Genomic DNA, 22215 nt, shown 5'->3' with positions numbered 1-22215 from the left:
CCCGTACAGCCCTGGATGCCCCAGCAACTTCTAGGTTGCCCCATGTGCCACCCCATAGACCCCGAGGATGCCCATGTGCCCCTATACAGTCCTAGGTGGACCCCTATGCCCCCATATACCCCCAGGATGCCCCACATACCTCCATACAGCCCCCAGGATGCCCCATACTGTCCCATATACCCCCAGGATGCCCCAGATACCCCCAGGATGCCCCCAGGATGCCCCCAGGATGCCCCACATACCCCCAGGATGCCCCACATACCTCCATACAGCCCCAGGATGCCCCATACTGTCCCATATCGCCCCAGGATGCCCCATATACCCCCAGGATGCCCCACATACCCCCAGGATGCTCCACATACCTCCATACAGCCCCAGGATGCCCCATACTGTCCCATATACCCCCAGGATGCCCCATATACCCCCAGGATGCTCCACATACCTCCATACAGCCCCAGGATGCCCCATACTGTCCCATATACCCCCAGGATGCCCCCAGGATGCCCCATACTGTCCCATATACCCCCAGGATGCCCCGCATACCCCCAGGATGCCCCACATACCTCCATACAGCCCCCAGGATGCCCCATACTGCCCCAGCCCCTCTCCTGCTCCCCCCCCAGGACCGGGGGGGTCTTGCCCAGGGAAGCAGCAGCCGCCGCTGGGGCCTCCTTCCCTCTCCAAATCCCGCACCCCAACTGCGCAGGGCCTGGTGCCCCATGGCACGGCACAGCCCGCTGCAAGCCAGGTGGGGGAAACTGAGGCACGGGGTCACCTCTCAGCCTGAGGGTCACCCCCTCTGTGCCTCAGTTTCCCTTCTGAGGGAGGAACCACACCACCCATCTCCAAAAAGCTGCACCGCAGCCCCGAGTCCCTCTCTGGCGCGCTCTGCCCACGGATTTTGCTGGAAAAAACTTTATTTCCTGAGATTTATAAGACCCCGGAGGCCTTTGCACCGCGACGGTGCGGCCCCGCAGCCGCCGAGGACGGGGACATCCGTCAGCATCCCCCATTCCCAGCGGGACGAGGGAGCAAACCCCCAGTACCGCCGCAGCCTTGCGGGGTCCCCCCAAAAACCAGGAGCCGTGTGAGCTTCCCCCCAACCTCCCCCACCCCTCGGGATGGGGTCGAGCACCTTCCAGGAGCCCTTTTCCCTTCGTCCCCATGGGGGATCTGCAACAGAGAGGATTTGGGGGGTGCCCGCGTTTTGGGGAGCCGGGCGAAGCCACCCTGAGTTTCTGATGCGCGGTTACACCCTGTGGCTTATCAGGATGCCTCCTCCGATCCCGATCCCAACCTTCTCTCCAACCGCGACTGCTGGGCAAAATCCTACGGGAGATGGAAAAAGAGAAGCAGAAAGGCCCCTCACCGTGGCCTCGGGGCTGCCGCCAGCCCCTCACCCCGGCGTCGTGGCGGGGAGGTGACCCCATCTCACCTGCCGCTGGCATGCCCCCAGCATGACGCCGGCGCGGAGCAGGCACCAGAGCTCTCCCAGCAGCGAGACGAGGACGTGGAGGATGTCGGTCCAACGGCCGACGGTGAGGAGGAGGATGAAGAGGCCGCCCATCCGTACCAGCACCGTCTGGTAAACCGCCCGCCCGCCGGCGCTCTGCCGCGGCTCCTCTGCAAGGACGCGGCGTCGGGGTGGCCACCGTGGGGTGGGGGGGGACCCTGTCCCCTCCCCGGCCCCACGACCGGGGGATGCCATGCATTTCAGGGATGCTATGGGGTGGCTTTGCATATAGCCCCAGGATGCCCCATACTGCCCCTATACAGCCCCAGGATGCCCCATACTGCCCCTATACAGCCCCAGGATGCCCCATACTGCCCCTATACAGCCCCAGGATGCCCCATACTGCCCCTATACAGCCCCAGGATGCCCCATACTGCCCCTATACAGCCCCAGGATGCCCCATTCTGCCCCTATACAGCCCCAGGATGCCCCATGTATTCCCAGGATGGCCCATACTACCCCCAGGATGCACCATATACCCTCTATACAGCCCCAGGTGACCCTCTGTGCCCCCATATACCCCCAGGATGTCCTATACCGTTCCATACACCCCCAGGATGCCCCATATACCCCCTACATAGCCCCAGGATGGCCCCTGTGCCCCCATACATCCCCAGGATGCCCCATATACCCTCTATACAGTGGCCCACTGTGCCCCCATATACCCCCAGGATGCCCCATATATTCCCAGGATGCCCCATATACCCTCTATACAGTAGCCCACTGTGCCCCCATACAGCCCCCAGGATGTCCCATACAGTTCCATACAGCCTCAGGATGCCCCATGTGTCCCCATACAGCCCCAGGATCACCTCTATGCTCCCAGGATGCTCCATAATGCCCCATATACCTCCTACACAGTCCCAGATGCCCCATACTGCCCCATATACCCCCTATACAGCCCCAGGATGCTCCATGTACCCCCTATACAGCCCCAAGATGCCCCATACTGACCCATATACAGCCCCAGGACGCCCCATGTGCCTCCATACAGTCCCAGATGCCCCATACTGCCCCATATACCCTCTATACAGCCCCAGGATGCCCCATACTGCCCCATATACAGCCCCAGCATGCCCCGCGTGCCTCCATACAGTCCCAGGATGCCCCATACTGCCCCATATACCCCCTATACAGCCCCAGGATGCCCCATATACCCCCTATACAGCCCCAGGATGCTCCATGTACCCTCTATACAGCCCCAGGATGCCCCACGTGCCTCCATACAGTCCCAGGATGCCCCATACTGCCCCATATACCCCCTATACAGTCCCAGGATGCCCCATACTGCCCCATATACCCCCTATACAGTCCCAGGATGCCCCATACTGACCCATATACAGCCCCAGGATGCTCCATATACCCCCTATACACCCCCAGGATGCCCCATACTGCCCCATATACCCCCTATACACCCCCAGGATGCCCCATACTGCCCCATATACCCCCTATACAGCCCCAGGATGCCCCATACTGACCCATATACAGCCCCAGGATGCCCCATACTGGGACATACCCCCCTCACCCCCCCAAAAAAAAAAAAACCCCATAACTGGGGGTTCGGTCCCCTTCTCACCTTGCATGTAGATGACCAGCAGCGCGTAGCAGATGGTGAGCGGCGTCCAGAAGCGGACGGCCTCCGCCGTGGAGAGGAAATCCCGGTTGATGAGCGCCACGGCAGCCAGGTCGGCCACGGTGAAGGTGACGGCCAAAGCGTTTCGGAGCAGCCGGGGAATGCCATGACCGGCGGCGAGGAGGAGGATGCAGACGCCGCAGTAATGTGCTCGGCTGTGCAGCTCGTAGAGGGTGCAGACGTGACGAGCCAGGCGCCGGGCGTAGGCGGCCAGCAGCCCCGCCAGCCCCGCCGCCAGCACCAGGTTGCAGGTTCCGTGGGGAGCCCCTTCCAGCAAGAAGCTGAGGCCGCAGGACACCCCGCAGCCCAGCGAGTACTGGCACAGCAGGTAGAGCTGGCTGCTGTGGGCGCCCTGCGAGAGCGGGACGGCGTCAGTCGCTGCGGAGGTTGCAAAGCAGCGAGGGCATGCACGGCTGCAAAGAGATGCATGGCTTCCTCCATGCTGCAGCCCCCCATAACCCCACAGGTGTTGCATGCAGCAAGGGGATGCACGGCTGCAAAGCCATGCGTGGTCTTCCCCATGTCGTGTCCCCTGTCCTCCCCACGGGTTTTGCAAAACTGCAAGGGGATGCACGGCTGCAAAGCCATGCATGGCTTCCTCCATGCTGCAAGGGGTGCTGCAAGCAGCAAGAGGCTGCACAGTTGCAAATGCATGCACGCATACAAAGCCATGCATGGTTTTCTTCATGCCAGCCATCCTCAACCACCCTGCAGAAGTTGCAAAGCAGCAAGAAGATGCATAGCCTCCTCCATGCTATGGCTCCCATACGCCCCATGAGTGCTGCAAGCAGCAGGGGGATGCATTATTTCAGGCATGCCACAGCCCTCAACCTCCCTGAAGGTGTTGCAAAGCTGCAAGGGGATGCACGGGTGCAAAGCAATGAATGGTTTTCTCCATGCTGCAGCCCCCCATAACCCCACAGGTGTTGCATGCAGCAAGGGGATGCACGATTGCAAAGCCATGCATGGTCTTCTCCATGCCGTCTCCCCTGTCCTCCCCACAGGTGTTGCAAAGCTGCAAGGGGATGCATAGTTGCAAAGCAATGCATGGCTTCCTCCATGCTGCACCCCCATGGGTGTTGCAAGCAGCAAGGGGCTGCACGGTTGCAAAGGCATGCATGCATGCAAAGCAATGCACGGTCTTCTCCATGCCAGCCATCCTCATCCTCCCTGCAGAGGTTGCGAAGCAGCAGGGGGATGCATAGGCTCCTCCATGCCATGGCTCTCATGTGCCCCACGGGTGCTGCAGGCAGCAGGGGGATGCATTATTTCGGGCATGCCACGGCCCTCATCCTCCCTGCAGTTTGCAAAGCGATGCATGGTCTCCTCCATGCCGTGGTCCCTATAGCCCCCATAGTTGTTGCAAATCTGCAAGGGATGCAGTTTCACAGCTCCCTCCACACCACCGCCCCGCCGTGCCTCAGTTTCCCCTGTCCCTCACCTTGCCGAGGGAGAGGACGGTGGAGACGGCGCGCAGGGAGAACTCCAGCACCACCAGCGCGGCCACGCGGGAGCCCACCAGCGCCAGCACCGCCGTCAGCACCGCCACGTGCAGCGGCTCCAGCACCCGCCGCTGCGCCCGGATCGCCTCCTTCTCCGCCTGCCTCTCCGGGTCGCTGGGGACAGCGAGGGGGACGCTGAGCCGGGCAGGATGTCCCCTTCCTCCTCCGTCTCCCCAAAATGGGGTGACAGCCTCGGAGACCTCCCCTGTGCTTTGCAGCGGGGAGAGGAGGGTGCAGCCCCCGCCCTGCCCAGGCCACCGCCAGCACCCATGGGTGCTGAGAACCGCACCCCCCCGACAGCGGATCCCAAGAGCAGATCCCAAAAGCAGCTCCCCAAAACAAATCCCCCCGGGGGGAAGAAGGGCCGGGGCTTACTTCAGGCACTGGATGTAGAGATAAACCTTCAGGAGGCTGCAGAGCACCGAGACGGCGCAGGCACCCACCAACCCTGCGGGGAAAAGGCAGCAGCGGGTCACCGGCGTCCCCCAGGACGTCCCCAAGCCGTCCCCATGCCACCCCCGAGGGCTCTCACCTTGCAGGAGCGCATCCAGCAGCGCCCAGCCCCACGCCAGCCCGGGCAACGCCGGCAGCCAGGACCCCAGAGAAAACATTTTTGGTGGAGAGGAGCCACGGCGTAGCCAGGCCCCGGCTCCAAGGTCCACGGGGCGGAGGCTGGGAGCGGCCCCCCCTGGGCTAGTAAATCATTGCCGGGGCAAGCAAGGGCAGCTGGAGCCCCGGCCGGAGCAGCTGAGCTCCAGCTGCCCCGTGGAGGGGAAAATGAGGGTGGCGAGAGGATGCAGTGATGGGATGCACATGGCGGGGCTTGGGGACCACCAGCATCTTTAATCCCCCCGCGCCGCCATCGCCGTTATCCTCTCCGGCCCGACGCATCGTGGCGTTTCAGGTCCTGGCTTTGCAGGGCACGAACCCCCTCCCTCTTCGCACCACCCCAAAGACCCCAAAATGACGCCAAAAATAGAAAAAAACCCCTTTATTAACGGCCGCGGCGGGGCCGGGAACCCGTCCTACGGCCCCGGGGGCTGCTGGTGCCGCACCATCTTCCTGAGCTCGTCCCAAAAGAAGAGGCTGAGGACGGTGTGGGGGCCGAGGCGGAGGTAGACGGCGCCGATGCCCTTGTACAAGCCCAGCAGCCCCTCTTTGCTGGCGATTTGCAGGATGCAATCCCAAAAACCCCGGTAGAGCTTGCCCTGGGGAGAGAGGAGCCGGCTGCGCACCCCTGCCGGACGCAATCCTGGGAAAAGCCGCGTGTCCCCCCCCCTCCCCGTCTTTTGCCGAATGGCCCTTACTGCGCCGTCAGCGTCCACCGGCTGGTTGTAGAGACGGGTGCTGACCACGTCGAAGGGCGTCATCGTCACCGCCACGGCCACGCCGCTCACCATGCCCCCCGCCAGCACCGCGGCCCAGCTGCCCTCCCCGAACCACTGCGGGAAGCACCGGCCGTCAGCTCTTCCCCAAAAAAAAAGGGGGAAGTGAGGGGGGGGGTCGGCGGCGACCGGATCCGGCGCGCGTTCCTCCTCACCTGGCGCTCGCAGACCCAGTCCTTGGCGGAGGCGAAGGTGGCGAGCTGCGCGGCTGAGCCCACCGCCACGCGGGGCACGGCGCCCGTCACCCCCCGCCACAGCCCCGCCACCCCGTGCTGCTTGTAGATGCTCTCGAAAGCCCCGGAAATGCTCTGGGGAAGAGAGGAAATTCGGGAAAAACGGGAATGCTGCATCCCACCCCGGCAAAATTTCCCACCCCGGCGTGCAAAACCCCCTTGCTCGGCGGTGGCACGAAGCCGCCGTGGCTCTGGCCGGGTGACACCGGTCCCGAGGGCTGTGCGGATCCCGTGTCACGGCGCCGCGTCCCTGTCACCCCCTCCCCGTTCTCGTGCCGTTATTTATAGCATCTATACGGGGCCGAGCTGCCAAACAGCAGCTTTAAATACCCGGTGGCCAAAATAGCATTGTCCTCACCGGCTCCCGGCGCGTGCACGGCCAAGGTGCCACCGAATCGTGTGTGTGTCCCCCCCCCCAACCCCATCCCCGCTCACCTCGTGGTTGTGCTGGTGGCCCACGGCCATGGCCGCCAGCGTCTGGGCTTGGAGGTGGGTCTTGACCTGGGGGGGGGGGGACACACACAGCGCCGAGCGATGAAACCCCCCCAAAACCCCCGCCGGGACAGGCTGTGGTTCCCCCCCATTTCTTCTTAGCAGCTTTTTGGGGTGTTCTGAGCCCCTCCGGCACATGTAGGGTGCTCAGATGTGTTGCCAAGCGGCGCCTCCAGACTTTGAACCCCATTTTTGTCCGCTCCCCCCCCCCCCCCCCCCGGGGCAAAAGGCCCCCACAAACACTCACTGCAGTCCCCCCTTTGAGCTCTGCACCCCCAAAACCAAGGGAGACCCCCAAAAAGGGAGAAAACCACCCCAATTTCCTTCTGAGGGGGTTCTCCCATCAGGTTTTGGGGGGGGGGTAGGATCTGGGGGAGAAAAGGCGGGGAGGGGGAGAGCATGCCGCACAGTTTTGGGGGTGCAAAGCAAAGCAGGAGGAGGAGGGATGCACCGAGCCGGTGTTTATAGGACGCAGCCAGCTCCGGGCTGGCCAAATCTCTTGGGGGGGGTGTCCCCGAAATGCCCCCCCTCCCCTCCTCCCGTCCCCCCCCCCCCCCGATGCGAGGGCTTCTGGGCAGAGCGGCACTCACCAGGTACGCGGGGCTGCCCACGAAGGCTCCCACCGCCCCGGCCACGGCCCCGGCGGCCACGGTACCACCGGGATACCCCGTCCAGCCGGCGTCCTCGGCGCGGGAATAGCAATAAAACCGGACGCCGTTCATCAGCCCCTGGTAGAGGAGGCCGGCGGCCAGGCCCTTCTGCAGCCCCCGCAGCCCGTCGGCCCGGCACACGGCCCCCACCGCCCGCAGCACCCCCCGGTAGGGCCGGGGGTAGGTGCCGGGGGGCTGCAACTCGCCCTGCAGCTGCAGCCGCGTCTTGACCACCTCCAGCGGGTTGGTGAGGACGCAGGCCAAGCAACCGGCCGCCGCCCCCAGCACTAAATCGGTAGCCGGTGGTACCCCCCCGGTTGGGGAACCCGGTGCGACGCGGGGTCTGTTTTGGGGGGGATAAGGGAATTCATGCAGGGAGGCCTGGGGGGACCCGGGGAAGGGTGCGAGGGCCCCGGCGCCCGCCGCCATGCAGCACCTGCCTGCGGGGGTGGCCCCAGGCTCCACCTTCCCCCCCCCACTGCGGGGAAAAAAAAAATAGGGGGGAGCGAGCGAGCGAGCGCCGCCTCCTGCAAACCAACCGCCCCCCCCAGTCCGAAGCCGCCCCCCCAATTTGGGAAGGGATATGGGGCAAAGGTCAGGCCTGGGGGTGCGTGTCCCCCCCCCCCCCCCCGGCAGCGACGGACGCCTGGCAGCCCAGTCCCGGCGGGGCGTCCTGGTCTCACGTGACTTGACGGTGCCCCGGCGCAAATAGGGAAAAAAAGGGCTGTTTCTGCCAAAGACAAAAAAAAAAAAAAAAAAAAAGGCGCGATAAAATTGAAATAAAAGCCGAGGAAGGGCGGTTTTGGGGGGCACACGCAGCCATCTGCCCCCCCCCCCCGCAGCCAGCTGGATGAACCCCCGGGGGGGGGGGGGGGGGCCGAGGACTGGCCAACTCATTGCACTTGTGGCTGCGGTTCGGGGGGCTTGTGGGGGGGTCTCACCTCCTTCTCCCCACGCCAGCCCCTCTCGGGGTTACCGAAATGCTTCGAAACCGGAGCTTCCCAGGCCAAAAAGCTGAAGGGGGGCGGGGGGAGTGTCACCGTCCATCCCCATCACGCCCCCCCGTGGCTTCCTATTTTTAGGGCTCCACGGTGACCCCCTCGGGTTTACACCACGGCGTAGCCGCGGCCGAGCCACTTCGGTGATTACTGGGGGTGCGGGGGAAAACCCCCCAAAGTCCCAAAGTCCTTCCCCCCCGCAGTGGCTGCCCCACCCCCGATATCCCCCCAAATCCCCCCCTTTGATCCCAAAAGGTGAGGGAGGGTTAATGGTGACGCTGGGGGCTGGCCCTGCGGCTGTTTATTCTTTGTCTAGCTGGGAATATCTCCTGGATCCGGGGATAAACGGGGCCGGAGCGTCGGGACGGATAATTCAGGGTTGAAGCTGTGAACGTGCCCCGCTGCAGGGTTAACGCCGCTGGGGTTCAGCGAGGAGCCGGGGTGCACGTCCTCCCCCTTCTCTCCGGCCTAAATACGTCCTTCCCCCTGCCCCAAAGCGAAGCCGAGGCTCGAACATGACGGGGGGAGGAGGAACGGCAGCCCCCGGCCCGGGAATTTCAGCCGGACGCAGGTTGTAGGGCCAAATCTGAGTTACCAATCAATATTTATTTGGGGAGGGGGAAAGGAAGCGGATGTATATACATATACATTCAGTCACGTACGTTTCCTCCCAGAAAAAGGCCCCGTGAACGTATATTACATGAGAAGGTCTCCAGATTAATATTATTTAAAAGCTGGGGTTGTGCCCCAAAGGGCTCGCTGTAGAGGGCAAGCGGCGACGCGTCCTCGCCGGCCTCGGATGCAGCGAGCCGAGAAGATGGGGGACATGTTTGGTGGCAGCCGCGTGACAACGTCCCTTAGGACACCTGAAGAACAGCAGACTCGATCTCTTCTCTCCCCCGGCACGTGGGGCCAGAGTCCAAACCTCAGGTTGGCTTCTGAGATCTCCTAAAACCGCGCCGGGATATTCAAGGCCCGGTTTTTGACCCCGGTCCTTCTTCCTTACCCTCAAATCTCATCGACAGGCTGGGGAGTGGTTTTGTGACGCCCGGCGGCGCGCGGCCCCGGGAGATGCCGGGAGAAGGAGGAGGCGAAGCGGTGCCGTACTCGGTGATTGTATTAGCAAGGAGAAAACATGCACGGTAGCGATTTAGTGTTCCCGTCTCGCCACCTCCGCGCCCCTACCCTGTTCTAAAATGAACAACTCCTCAGTCCCGCTCCCCGCCGCGACGGGGGGATGCTCATCCCCAGCCCACCCCGCTCCCACCCTCCCCCTCGCTACTCGTGGGATATTATTCCGCGAACGGCAAATTATTTTGCCCTGTGGCAGCTGGATGAGGAGGGCGCAGGCTCGCCTGCACAAGGAAAGCGTGGTGAAGCGTCCGGTCGCTCCCCAAAACACGTTGGACGTCCCCGACTGGGTGGTGGGGATGGGGTGCGGGGTCCACGCCTGCAGGCACGTTCCTGGTGGGGACCGAGCAATGGCAGCAGGGTTTGGGGTGCCAGTTGGCTGCGGGGCAGCCGGATACGGGCCCTGCTCTCCAAAAACGGGCCCCCGTCAGCCGTCCTTCCCCCCCCCCAGGCAGGGTTAACACCAGGGGTCCCGCTCCGCTCGCCCGCGGCAGAGGCTGTCGCTGCGCTGCCAGGCGCTGTCGATGAGGCTCTGAGCGTCTTCGCATTTCTTCTTGACGGCGGCATCCAGAATGGCCTTGTGCAGGAGGTCGACCTGAAACACACGCGTGGGGCAGTCAGGAGGGGAACGAACGACAGCCGCTTCTCCTCCTTGTTGTAAAACCACCTCAAAAACAGACGGGAAAGTCGCCCGTGTCGTAAATACGGGTGACGGAGGGGGACGGGGCTGACCCAGGTTCCTCCCCACTCCTCTTGCCAGCCCTGGATGCTCCTGGCGCGCCTTGCCAGGGGACTCAAGCTCTGAATCCCACATCCCACAGTTCTATGGACACGGAGGAGCTCTGCGGCTCTCCTGCCCTTCGTGGGGAAGCTGGGTTCACCCTGCAGGGAAAAATTCACCCACTCCTTCCTCCAAGGGTGCTGCCCCGTTCGCCCTTCCTCGCCGGAGGAAGGGCGTGACGCAGCCTTGCACGCTCACCTGGTAGATGTTCCTCCACGCGGCGTTCAGCGCCGAGAGGAACCTCTCCAGTTCTGTAGTGCAACTAAAATAGAGGACCCAGGGGGGCAGGAACTGCTTGCGGTCCTGAGCAAACTCCTAAACATCAAGAGAGAGGCCGGGGCGTTACCACCGCAGTCCTTGCCCAGCCCTGGGCCGTCCGGCCCCGAAGCACCATGCTCACCAAGATACAGTACTCCTTGCCAGCCTCTGTGGAGATGGCACTGATGTCCCTCAGCTCCATGGTGCCCAGCGAGCGGAAGAAGCTTGTCTGGCAGTCCTCGTGGCAGGTGAAAGCCTTCTCGTCCGTCAGCACGAGGCAGCAGGGGACGCAAGGCGTAGGGGCAACACCTTGGGGGATCACCTGCACGGGGTGGGGAAAGGGGGGGTTAAAATCTGGCATGAAGGAGCACCGTCTCCATGAGGTGCCCCACGGGGAAGCCCTCCTGGCACGGGAGAAAACTGCCTGCTCCATCCCTGCCAGACGTCCCCGTTCCCATCGGCAGCTCCGTGCCGGCTGGGCTGTGCCCCAAAGGGGCTCCGGGCGAAGGAGGGGGTTGATGCACCCACGCTTGGGGGCCTGTCCCCGGCTCACCCCTTTGGAGACAGCCTGGCAGAAGTACTGCATCCAGTCCGCCATGTCTTCCTCGTTCTCGGCACTCAGCTCCAGGGAGGGCCGGTCCGTCAGGATCACCTGGAAGGAGTGGGGCCGGTCGGTGGTGTTGGAGCGCCGGCATCCCCCGCACTGCTCGCCACTGGGAGAGAGGGGGGAGGATGGAGATCAGCGGGAGGGACCGGCCAGCGCTATCCTGAAAACAGCCTCCGTCTGCCCTCCCCGCGCCGCACCTCACCCCTTTCCCCCACATCTGTGACGTCCCCCGCGGTTGCTCCAAGGACGCCCTCCCGTCTCCGCACATGGGGGTAGAGCTGGAGTTGAGCACAGTGGGTTTGTGGAGGTCGCCCAGCGTGGCTCTTGCAGGGGTACGTCAGCCCTTCAGAGGCCAATTCCCCATCAAAGGGTGGGCTTGGCATGCAAAAACCAGGAGGAAACGAGCCCATCTCCAGCCACACGCACCGGAGCCAAAGCCCACGGGCATCTGTACTCAGCCAGGAGGAAGCAGGGAGTCCTGCGGCACGGACTAGATCATGATTTGCCCCGAAACACCTCCCTGAACATCCCAAGGAGCTCCTGATCCCCAGATCCCCGCCGAACCTGGGCGCTACGTCCTACCGGCCGCTTACCCCATGTTGATGGAGAGCAGAGGGGTGACGTCCGTGCGGTCCGGGTACTGGTACAAGATCCCGTTGCTGCCGTTTGGGAAGATGAGAGAGGTGGTAACTGGAGTCAGCTCGGCTCCGGCAACCGCACAGACACCCTCTCCTTCGGTCCCACAGCCACTCCTGCCCTCCCTCCACCCACGCAGTCCCGTGGGGTTGCGTTCCTGCTGTTAGGCAGCCACAACCGGTGGCTTTAGCCTCCCAGGTGACAGGATGGGTCCTCTCCATCTCCCAAGCGGCTCTTGGGCAGCAAACTGGTCCCAGCGCCTTCTCCGACGAGCCCTGGCTGACCCCAGTCCCGACCCACAGCCCCGGCGCCCACCTGAGCACCACGAAGCAGGTCTTCCACTGCTCCTTGCCCAGGTAGGAGGTCCCCGCCTTGTAGTGCAGGATGCCGTCCTTGGTGACCGCGTTTTCGGTGGAGGTGTAGCTGTTGTTGGTGGGTCCCAGCGCCTCGTCCATGGGGTCCTCCCAGTGAACGAGGCCGTAGAAACGCACAACCACGTCGCAGGCCTGCGAGAAATCAGGCGGAGAAGTCAACGGGAGGGAGTCTCCCCGAGCCTTCGCCACATGTAGCGATGGCCGCGATATCCAAACTCACCTCGCACTTGGACTCCTGGGCCACGAACTTTGCGAGTGCCAGTTTCTCCATGGTGGCATCAGTGAGGATACTGGGGTACGGGGGCTCCCGGCACCCTTTGATCATGGCCGACTTCAAGGACACCAGGAAGAACCTGAGAGGGAGACGGAGATCTCTGACGAGGCCAGGGCAAGCAGCCCCTCACCTCCCTCATGCGTTCTCATGCTGAAGGGGCTTCCCTTCAACGTGGGCCTCTGGTCTTCCAGAGCAAAGGGTCTCGAAATCAACCTACAGACCAAAGGCGACGGGGGTTGCAAAGTCTGAGCTCCGGGAAGGAGACGGGTGAGACTGCGAGATGGACACCCATCCCAACACAGATCCCAGTATGACCATCCAGGCCCTAAAGAGGTCACCTCCCTGAGCTGACGACACACAGAGAGACCTGGGGACGTGCCTTGAAACTCAAGACCTCGTCCCTACTCATCCCAAGTGACACAAAGGACACGCAGTCTTCATTGCCCAGTGCCTGCAGGGTTTAGCCGGTGGCATCAAACCAAACTCCAAACCCACTCCGGTCGCAGGACTTTGTTGTGAAGGGCCGTCACCGGAGTCTCTTGCGTTCCGCAAGGTGCCGGCCGGAGGCACCCCGGGAGGAAAGCACCACGGTTCGCCGCCCGGTCCCTGCTTACTCGGTGAGAGCCACGTCCGCGGTGTCGAGCAGGAACTGCTTCCTCCGATTGGTGCACACCAGCGTCACCGTCTGCTGGTCCAGCCCCACCTGTGCCACACACGACCAGTTAAGGAAGCCAGGCGGGCGGGCGAGGGGCGGCGAAGCAGGGCTGAACCTGGCTTCTGGCCCCGGGGGAGAAGGTCAGCGGTCGCTCTGCTGCCCATGCGAAGATACGAGCAAGCTGGGCACCCGCAGAGGTGGAATTTGAGAGGAGATCACTTCTAACTCTCCCAGTCTCAAAGATTCGCTGGCCAAAACGCTCCCCGTGGACAGAACGCCCCACAGAAACACCCCACCGTGATGCTCCTGACACCTCTGCAGCCAGAGAGACAAGGAGTGACCCCCCCACTCGCCTCCTGCTTCCCGCAAGAGGGCTGACCCGACCCAGGCTGCGCTCACCGAAATGTAGTCCAGCTCGTTATAGGAAACGGCCTCCTCCACCATGTACGGCTTCTCCGCTGCCCCTGGCACAGACACAAAGAGCCGCGTGAACGGGGGGCAAAGGACCCCAGCGCTGCCCGGATCCAGCGCAGCGATGGACCTGCAAACCAACCGTGTCCCAGGCAGCACGGAGCCGCGGGGCAAGCGTCCCAGGGCTTCTTGGGGCACGAGCCAACCTCAGCTCCCTGCTGTGACTGCCACTGCTCTGGGGGACAGGAGGGAACTGGCAGGAGCTGGCAGTGAAGGCAGTGAGCTATGGTGCCCTAATTTATGGACAAACCGCGGATCAAGCAAGCCTCCCTCCCTGCAGCGCAGAGATGGGATACCTTTCCGGATCAGGTACACGTAGCAATCTGTCAGCAGAACGTAGATCAGCTGCAGGTTCCCCTCCATGTGCCCGGTGCTCATTCGGATCATCTGCGCGGAGAGAAAAGAGCTCTCAGCCCGTGGCCGATGCAGGCACAGAGCCGGCCCGTTGCAGGAGATCGATTGGTGACCACCTTACCCTGAACAACTGTTCCTCGTTCTCCCGAAAGACGTGGATCATCAGCAGGAGGAGATGGTTGTTATCCACCCTGTGAAGAGAGACAGTGGAGGATGGACATAGACGTGGGGCTGGGTGAGTCCAGGAAGGGCAAACCCTTTCCTTATTGAACTTGTCCATGATTTGGGCACCTGTTGGCCCCCCAAGACCTTCTCCTCCTGACCCCTTGTGCCTCATCTTCATCCTGGCATGGATCCTGGCATCCACCGAAAAGGATGGGCTTTGCCCCCCAAACCAAGGACAAAGGGAAAAGTGGCAGCTTGAGCTCGAGATTGTTTGGAAGATGCTCTCCCTGCTGAGCAAACCCAGCCTCACCTGAACTCAGAGGGATGGGTCAGCTCCGAAGGGCTGCCCTGCCCTTCCTCCACACCAGAGTCCTCGGCGCTGCTCGGGGAAGGGCTGGGCTGCTCCTTCTTCGGCTCGCAGGGCGCCTGGGGGTTGGCGGTTTCTGTCAGGCCAGTTTGGGGCTCATCGCTCGCCCCTTCAAACTCCTCTACTGCCCCAACTGCTTCTCCCTCTCTGCTTTCTTCTTCTTCAGGAGCCTCAGGGCTACCAGAAACATGTGGCGGTTGGCCAGGCCCTGGAGCGTCATGGTGGCCACCACTTGGTGCAGCAGCGTTTGGACTCTCAACGGTAAAGCGGTAGAAGTCCATGGGGGCTGAAATCCCCTCACTAAAGTCGCCAGAGGACGATCCATCCGGGGTCTCCCCTGGCGTGTCAGTCCGAAAGGACTGCCCGGGGGGCTCGAGGGGGGCGTTCCAGCCACCGGGGTCCAGCTGCCCGTTGAGTCTGTCCATCACCTTGCTCAGCGGCTGCCCCACGCTCTCCATGGACGTGTCCTTCATCTCGGGGATGCGTAAAGCCAGCTGGCTGAGGGCAGAGCGCTCGCGACCCTCCTCCTGCCCGCTCGGGCTTGGCTCACCAGCCGGGGCGGCGGGACCGTCGTCTCTCTGCGGGTCTTCTCTGTCACTCAGCCCGTTCACGCCGCTGTCTCCACTGGCCTGCTGGGTCTCGGGCACTACGGGCGCAGGGTTGTTCACCGGCTCCTCGGGCTTCGCTTTCTTCTTCTTGCCTGTTTTCTTCTTCTTGGCTAACCTGCGTGGTGAGAGACCAATAGAGGTGTCACTCATCTGTGCCTGCTTAGACTTTTGCAACATAGAATCATAGAATCGTTAAGGTTGCAAAAGACCTCTAAGATCATCCAGTCCAACCGTCAACCCAGCACCCCCATGCCCACTAAACCGTGTCCCTAAGCGCCTCATCTACACGTCTTTTAAATACCTCCAGGGATGGGGACTCCACCACTTCCCTGGGCAGCCTGTTCCAAGGCCTGACCACTCTTTCAGTAAAGAAATTTCTCCTAATGTCCAGTCTAAACCTCCCTTGGCGCAACTTGAGGCCATTTCCTCTCGTCCTATCGCTGTTACTTGGGAGAAGAGACCAACCCCCACCTCGCTACAACCTCCCTTCAGGTAGTTGTAGAGCGCGATGAGGTCTCCCCTCAGCCTCCTCTTCTCCAGGCTAAACAGTCCCAGTTTCTTGGGACTGTTCTCCAGGCCCTTCACCAGCTTCGTTGCCCTTCTCTGGACACGCTCCAGCACCTCAATGTTCTTCTTGTAGTGAGGGGCCCAAAACCGAACACAGTATTCGAGGTGCGGCCACCTCGAGAGAGAGGGGTCCACCCTTTCCAACAACCTTCCTTTGCAATTTTCCCTGTTGCAGAGAAATCCTTATATCAAGAACATCGCTCAATGTGCAGCCACACAGAACGCCCCTCTCCACGCCAGCTGTCACAAGAAAAGCAGGGTATGGACACTGTTTCCTACCTATCCAAAAAAGAAAAGAGGCATTGGCTGCTGGACGCAGCGTCTTGGGCTTCCTTTGGCTGCAAAAGGGATCGCAAATGGATGCGGAGCTGAAGTGACGTGGGAGAAATCCCTGTCTGAAAGCAAGATGCTGGGAAGGGAGAAGGTTTCAAGAGGACGTGGGAATGCCGTGTCCCCGCCTGCCAGAAGAGGGAGATGCAGGCTGGAGCCAGCTCCAGCCGAACGGCACACCGGTATGCCGGCTGCGGAAGTGTTCAGGCCTCCCATGGCACCCAAACTGCTGCCAGGTCACCCTTGTTTGGGAAGGGAGCACGGTGCTCTCCTTCCCGTGTGTCTGCCAGAGAGCGGGGTGTGACGTAACCCAGCTCCTCTGCTCCTCACAGGAAAAACAGGGTGCAGAAACCAAGCACAGGCCTGCTGGGATGGTTTTGGGGTGCCCCCATCCCTGGGTGTAAGCAGACAGAGCCTTGAGCTCTTTGTCTGGGTTTAAGGGCTCCGAGGGACCCCTGGGGATCTCCTCTGCAAGAGTCAAACACAGGTCTGCGAAGGCATGTCCCTCAACAGGTTTAGCCACAGCTCGTTGACAAACGAGGAAGGACGGGAGAGAAGATCTGAGACCCAGAGTTGCTGCAAACCTGCCACCAGCTGGAGAAAGCTTCAAATAAAAGCTCACGGCTTCCTCCGAGTTCTCCGATACAGACTGTCAGGCAAAGGTGTTTATGTCAAGCCCGCCTGCAGCTCTACAGACCCAAGGGACCAGCTCTGTTGACAACTAGAGCATCAGTCGGTGTCTGGAGATATAAAACCACTTTCTCATGAGTGTATAAAGACTACACCACAGACGCTGTCTCCGTTGGGCTAGAAGGGGCGGCACATCATCAACCTCCGGTGACAGATGACGCTCAGGGGCATGTTTCCAGGCCAGGCAGCTCTGTCCCTACCTGATGACCTCCAGCTCCGTGCAGCTCTCGGACTGGTCCGTTCCTTCAGGGGTGGCTTCTGCCTTCTCCTGGGAAGCTGTGTGCACCGGCGTGGTCTCGGTGGAGGACGGCGCATCGGCTTTCTCCTCGTTGAAGGGGTTGTGACGCTGCGTCGGGCTCTTCACGGAGACCTTGCTGCCGTTCGCCTCCGAGGCGGTGGAGCGTGGGCAGCTGAGCGTGTCCGTGAGGTCTCCATCTGCAAAGACAAGAAGGGAAGAGCGGGATTAACGGCAGCTCGGGCACCTGGATCAAGTCAAATCAAGCAAAGCTGCGCGCTGGGGGCTCGGGGTACTACGCGGTCACCGTACTGCTCGCAGTGACACCATCCCGGGCACCGGCAGAGCGCTGTCAGACCAGCTTAGCTTCAGATTGCTGCAGGCAGCAGGCTCTTTGCAAGGAGGGACAGCGGCCAGCGCACGACCCAGCATTGCTCTGCGTTTTGCACCCGCTGCAATTTAGACAACGCCTGGAAATAACAGCTCGGTCACCCAGGAGCCGGCAGCCGGATTAAGAAGTAGAGGTAACGTCCTTGGGAAGGAACTCGAGGGGTCTTGGGGCCACGGTGCTCCTTAGCAAGATGACAGCGAGCTAAAGAGGCTGCTGCCCCTCATGGCTGCTCCTCCCCTGCAACTGGGTCTCAGGAGGATGCTCGGCTCGGCTAGAAGGGCAGAAACGGAGCCGGCCCGCAGAGCAGCGATCCTTACGGAGCCGGCTGCTTTTCTCCGCTTGCACGAGACACACACGGGGGGCTGGAAGTGTGGTGGAGGGGGGACACAGCATTCACCGGGGTCCGAGGACAGCAGGCTGCACAGACAGGTCGTAGCACGACCGGCTTGGCACATGTTAGTCTTCAGAGGGAAAAGGAGCAGTGGAGAAGGGCTACAGGAGTCATGCTCGGAGTTATCCGTCCACAAAATCATGGTTAAAGGAAGGTTACCCACGCCCTTCTCTTCCCCAGCACCCTTCATTTCCAAATTTCCAGCTAGAAACCTCCTGCTAGGCAGGGAGATCCCTTCTGAAGGAAACCGCAGCCCTGGCAGACTGATCCGGGGGCGTAGGTTTTGAGTAGGAAAATCTAAGAAAGGCAGTTTTGTGGCGGCCAATTTCAAAACGCTGCTTTGTTCCTGCTGAAACGCCTGCCCTGCAGCGTGGAGGGTGTGAACTCTGTCAAGGGAAGGAAATCGGGCAGATTTTTAATGTCTACATTAAAGGGAGAATAAAACATTTAAAAGCTATTTCAGCCCCAGGCTTCCAGCCGGTATCACCAAAATGAACATCACTTCTTTTGCCTAGACCCTGCTAGTTCTGTTGAGACAAAACAATCTTTGTCCAAAATACAGGATTTTACCCCAAAATGCCCTGAAAACAGGGAACAGCCCCAACTTTCTTAACCTCTTGCTCTGTGTACAAACAGCAAGGAATGCATCAGTAAGTTAAGCCGGCGGGGGGTTACGATGAAAACTTTGCTACGGCCGAGGTTTGCTCAGCACACAGCAACCCAGCCCGGAGCAGCGGTGGATCACACCCGCACCGCTTTGCAACCGGGACCTGCACACCGGAGCCGTGCACACCTCCGAAAGCCGGAGGGATCTGCCCCCAGCAGCCCTTGGCTTCTCCCAGCCTGCACCCAACACCCACGGTTAAGTTGCTCGCTGGGTGTTGGGTTTGGAGACGTGGTTTGTACTCTCCAGGTGTACACTCAAGCTTCAGGGACACGTTAAACCATCTCTGTGAGCATCTCTGCGCGTGGGTAAGAAAGAAGATGAGAGGGAGCGTGTTAGAGCCCAAGAGCCATCCACATGGAATTCAGGCAGAATTTCCCCAAATATTCCGGCGGTCCAGCCAATGCAATTCAGACCCAAGGTTCCGTCCAGCTCTCAGTTGCAAAGGACAGGGCGTGGGTGCATTTCCTCCGGGGGTAAAGCAGAGAGGTCCTCTTATTCCCGTGACATGCAAAGGATACGCAGAGGGACTGTGTGTGGAGGAAGGAGAACAAGTTCCTCTAAAATGGGCAAGTGCTCTTGACCGTAAAGGCCAGACATAGCTGACAAGTTGGTTTTAAAAGTGGTAAAATGAAGAAGAAAGAAGGAAAAAAAAAAAAAAAAAAAAGAAGTTGTAATGACCCAAACAGAGCACAGCGACGTGCTGGATGTTGTGGCTTCAAGGGAGATGTTTTGATACAGGAGAGCAGGGTCCAAGGAAAACAAAACTTCCCAAATTAATCCCTGCAAAAGGTCCAAAATTAAAGAAAGCAGAATTAATTCAGCTGTTTTCCAGGGCTTTCAGGAAATCAATGAAGGTGGATCAGTTTTTTACTGCGTGCTTTACCCCAACGAGGAAATCTACGGCGTAAGGAGAGCTGGCACGGTCACGCTCATTTTGGACGGCCGCTGATCCCTGCCTGCCAGCTTCGCGGCAGGGGCGATTTTGCAGCTTTTCTTTTGTGACCTGGTAAAAGGCTTTATCAACACAGGCCGTAACGTATCGAGCAGCCACAGAACCGCACTCGAAACTCCAGCCTCGCGTCTGCTACGCCGAGCGCTGGGGCAGACACGTCTAGAAGACACAGAGGCATCGTCGGAGGCAGGAAAACAACCCTCCGCTCCGGGATATACGGCCAGGTGAGCGTGCCTGCATACGTCAGGAGTTGGGGAAAGCTTTGCACGTGGTCTTAGAGATAAGACACACAACCTCCCACCTTGGGGGATCTTTTCCGTTCCTTTCTGCCTCTACCGAATTCCATCAAGATGTTGTGGTTTGCTTGTTAAAGAAATGAACCGGGGAGCATGCAGCAAGCTTCAGGTGGCAGCAATGCAGAGAGAAAAACAAAATGTTGTAACAGATGAGTATGTCCCACCTTCCCAGTCTCTGCTGGGCATGGTCTGCATTGCTGGAAAGACATCTCCAAAATCATAATCTATAAAAACGAGGGATAAAACTCAGGATTAGAAATACAAGTAGTGGGGAGGGAGGGAGGGAGGACAGGGGAGAGTGTGAAGGGGATTTGGGGAGGGAGATGGGAAAGGAGAGAAACAAAACAATCTTCCACCGGTATCTGAAACGCATGAGAAAATAGTTAGGGAACATGGATGCAAATGGAAACCAGCTGCGCTAAGGGTTGTTCCTGCTGGGTGTTTGCGTTATGGGAGCTACAACGGGACCAAAGAAGGACGAAGGCCCCGTTATGCAAGCTGCTGGAGAGTTAAAACAGAAAAACGGTCGGTGTCATCCAGGGCTTGTGAACCTAATCAGGGATCCTCTCTGGGAAGCAATTTAATAGCTCTGTGCCTCAGTTTCCCCACTTCACACTTACCTCCCATAGATACTGTCATGTTTGACTCATTAATGTTTGCAAAGCCAGGGGTCTGATTAAAGGGAAAAAATTGTTCTCTGATTCTAAAATCCCCAGCTCCACCTACACTCCCAGGGCAGCGAGATGATCCTGTTGAAATGACGAGCAGTGAAATAGTTATTGAAGCTAAATTCCTCCACTTTGGAGGAACAGCGGCAATGCCTGCCCTCCCGGACTCCGACACCTCCACCATCCTGGTCCCACAACAGGGGACGGCATTTCTACATCAGCACCAAACCCCTCTACGCACAGGGAAACTGAGACACAGATCACAGCCGCTGCCCGGACGCATGGAATAGCTTGCGATGATGCTAAAACCAAAATCTAGCTCCAAAATCTCCTGGATCTCTACTCCAAACCCCTCTTCTCTTGAGCATTAAGCTTCCATCCACCAGACGGGCTGGAGAGCGTAGCCAAACCCAAGTGACACCCCTTGCCCAGTCACCAGGGACAGGTAGGAGATGTGCTGGCACCAAGACATGTTCTGCTGAGGGAGGAACAGGAATACAAGCCCAGGGGGTGCAGCATGCACTGAAACGGCTGCTTACGCCAAACCTTTGGGGACAGAGGAGCTTCCTCCTGTGACTTTTACTGCTAGGTTCCTCCTGCTGTCTCCAGCTTACCTGGACGTTGGAGATTTGACATAAGCGAGTCCCTGAAAGCAAACCCTTTCACGCTTACAGCACGAGCGCAGATGTTGTGGGTGAGCCCAAATGAGTGCTGTGCTTTAAAGCCCTTTGCTAAAACGATGCTAACGCCCATCCCTGCATCTGCATCTTGCTTCCCGGGCTGTTCCTTCTCAGCATCTTTAATGTCTGCAGTTTCTATCCTGCACATAAAAGGCAACCCGCAGACCCTTGTCTCAGAGGGAACCCGTCCGTACGCGGACTCAGTCCTGAATTCACTGCATCCAATTAACAGCACGCATCAGAATCCCCTGATCTCGCTTTGTTCAAACTGACATCAAAAAAGTAACAGGGCCAACGTATTTTGGATTAGGAACAGCAGCAGCAGAGCTGTTCCTCCACGTGAACATGCTTCACGCAGTGTAACAGCTCCTCGCTCCAGCCTGAAGCAGGATAAGGGGGCAGGCACAAGGTACATGTCTTCTCAGTTCATCAGGAACAACATCCAGCCCTCTCTGATAGGCATACGGGGGGGTGAGTACGACAATTATCAGGCTGCTCAAGTTAAGATGCATAAAGAGGAAAAAACAGCACCTCTGAGACCACTGGCTGCCTTTCCCTCAGACTGCAGACACGGAGAAAAGACTCTGGAAACTATTCCCCACCACCTCCAGCGTATTTGGGTCTCTCGACTGCAAAATAAGCCGTTAAAAAAGGTCCTCTGCAGCCCTGCGTACCTGTTCTGAACTGGAAGTCACGTTCAGATACAGACACTGTTTTCACTCCATGGGGAGATTTCTCCAGTTCTTGCTAAAAGAATTCCCCCCAGGATGGAAACGTGGCCTGAGGTGACGAGCAGGGGAAGTGCTTCTCTCCTGGTCTGAGGCAAAGGGGCTGTCCACAGCTTAAACCCCAGCACCTCCCAAGGCCAGACGGGAGAGACTCACAGCCTAACTGCTGGGTCTCTCGCTTTGGTCTCTTCCAGCCCACCATTTGCTACCTCATTTGGCGTCTTGGAGGAAGGAGGTGTGGGAGCACACAGCCCTGACAGCACCCGTTTCCAAAAAACCACTGACCTTCACTGGATGGAGCGATGGCGCTGTCGTCCCATTCCAGGTTGGTGGAGGTGACCGAGTTGAAGGAGTTGAGGGACAGGCTGTCCGAGCCGTGCACGGAGCTGGGCAGGCGGTCCTCAAAGTCTAGCAGGTACTGAGGTTTGTAGTAATCTGGCATGTACGGGGCCAGATCCAGGTAAGGAGCGTCCTGCAGAGAAGAGAGCGTGGGGTGAGTCAGGCTCTGAGTCACCGCACGCAGTTTTTAGCGC

General features: G+C 60.0%; 3 protein-coding genes across 7 annotated transcripts in view; all 3 read right to left on the bottom strand.

The window, feature by feature from the left end:
• Positions 1-904: 904 nt before the first annotated feature.
• On the bottom strand, positions 905-5259 carry TMEM82 (transmembrane protein 82). The gene is made up of 6 exons (XM_075172031.1): positions 5181-5259; positions 5024-5096; positions 4588-4762; positions 3090-3498; positions 1436-1623; positions 905-1329 (listed from the first exon to the last, which is right to left on the bottom strand). Exons 1-6 carry the CDS (start codon positions 5257-5259, stop codon positions 1267-1269), a joined length of 987 nt encoding a protein of 328 aa, XP_075028132.1. The 3' UTR covers positions 905-1266.
• A 365-nt stretch (positions 5260-5624) lies between these two features.
• SLC25A34 (solute carrier family 25 member 34) lies at positions 5625-8395 on the bottom strand. Of its 2 annotated transcripts, XM_075172010.1 has the most exons (5): positions 7349-8392; positions 6702-6767; positions 6189-6341; positions 5956-6090; positions 5625-5856 (listed from the first exon to the last, which is right to left on the bottom strand). In XM_075172010.1, the coding sequence occupies exons 1-5, from the start codon at positions 8303-8305 to the stop codon at positions 5674-5676; spliced, it is 1494 nt and encodes a 497-aa protein (XP_075028111.1). In that variant the 5' UTR covers positions 8306-8392; the 3' UTR covers positions 5625-5673. The 2 variants fall into 2 exon arrangements, with proteins under 2 accessions (XP_075028111.1, XP_075028112.1); XM_075172011.1 differs by lacking the exon at positions 5956-6090 and having other exon boundaries at positions 7349-8395.
• A 598-nt stretch (positions 8396-8993) lies between these two features.
• PLEKHM2 (pleckstrin homology and RUN domain containing M2) overlaps positions 8994-22215 on the bottom strand; it is a 28453-nt gene continuing 15231 nt past the window's right edge. For 3 of the 4 annotated variants that reach the window (XM_075171950.1, XM_075171949.1, XM_075171951.1), the window contains 15 exons: positions 21968-22154; positions 19771-19830; positions 16875-17109; positions 14423-15202; positions 14069-14138; positions 13890-13980; positions 13522-13586; positions 13082-13170; positions 12414-12546; positions 12135-12325; positions 11777-11842; positions 11130-11289; positions 10719-10898; positions 10517-10633; positions 8994-10132 (listed from right to left, as the gene is read on the bottom strand). In XM_075171950.1, the coding sequence (XP_075028051.1) occupies positions 9995-10132; positions 10517-10633; positions 10719-10898; positions 11130-11289; positions 11777-11842; positions 12135-12325; positions 12414-12546; positions 13082-13170; positions 13522-13586; positions 13890-13980; positions 14069-14138; positions 14423-15202; positions 16875-17109; positions 19771-19830; positions 21968-22154 (2562 nt within the window). In that variant the 3' untranslated portion in view covers positions 8994-9994. The remainder of the gene's footprint in view (positions 10133-10516; positions 10634-10718; positions 10899-11129; positions 11290-11776; positions 11843-12134; positions 12326-12413; positions 12547-13081; positions 13171-13521; positions 13587-13889; positions 13981-14068; positions 14139-14422; positions 15203-16874; positions 17110-19770; positions 19831-21967; positions 22155-22215) is intronic. The other variant, XM_075171952.1, reaches the window with a different exon arrangement.

Source organism: Calonectris borealis, chromosome 23 (genome assembly GCF_964195595.1).
Source record: "Calonectris borealis chromosome 23, bCalBor7.hap1.2, whole genome shotgun sequence".
Classification (NCBI taxonomy): Eukaryota; Metazoa; Chordata; class Aves; order Procellariiformes; family Procellariidae; genus Calonectris; species Calonectris borealis.
Note: the sequence above shows the minus strand (reverse complement) of the source record. Positions and strands in the feature narration are given on the sequence as shown.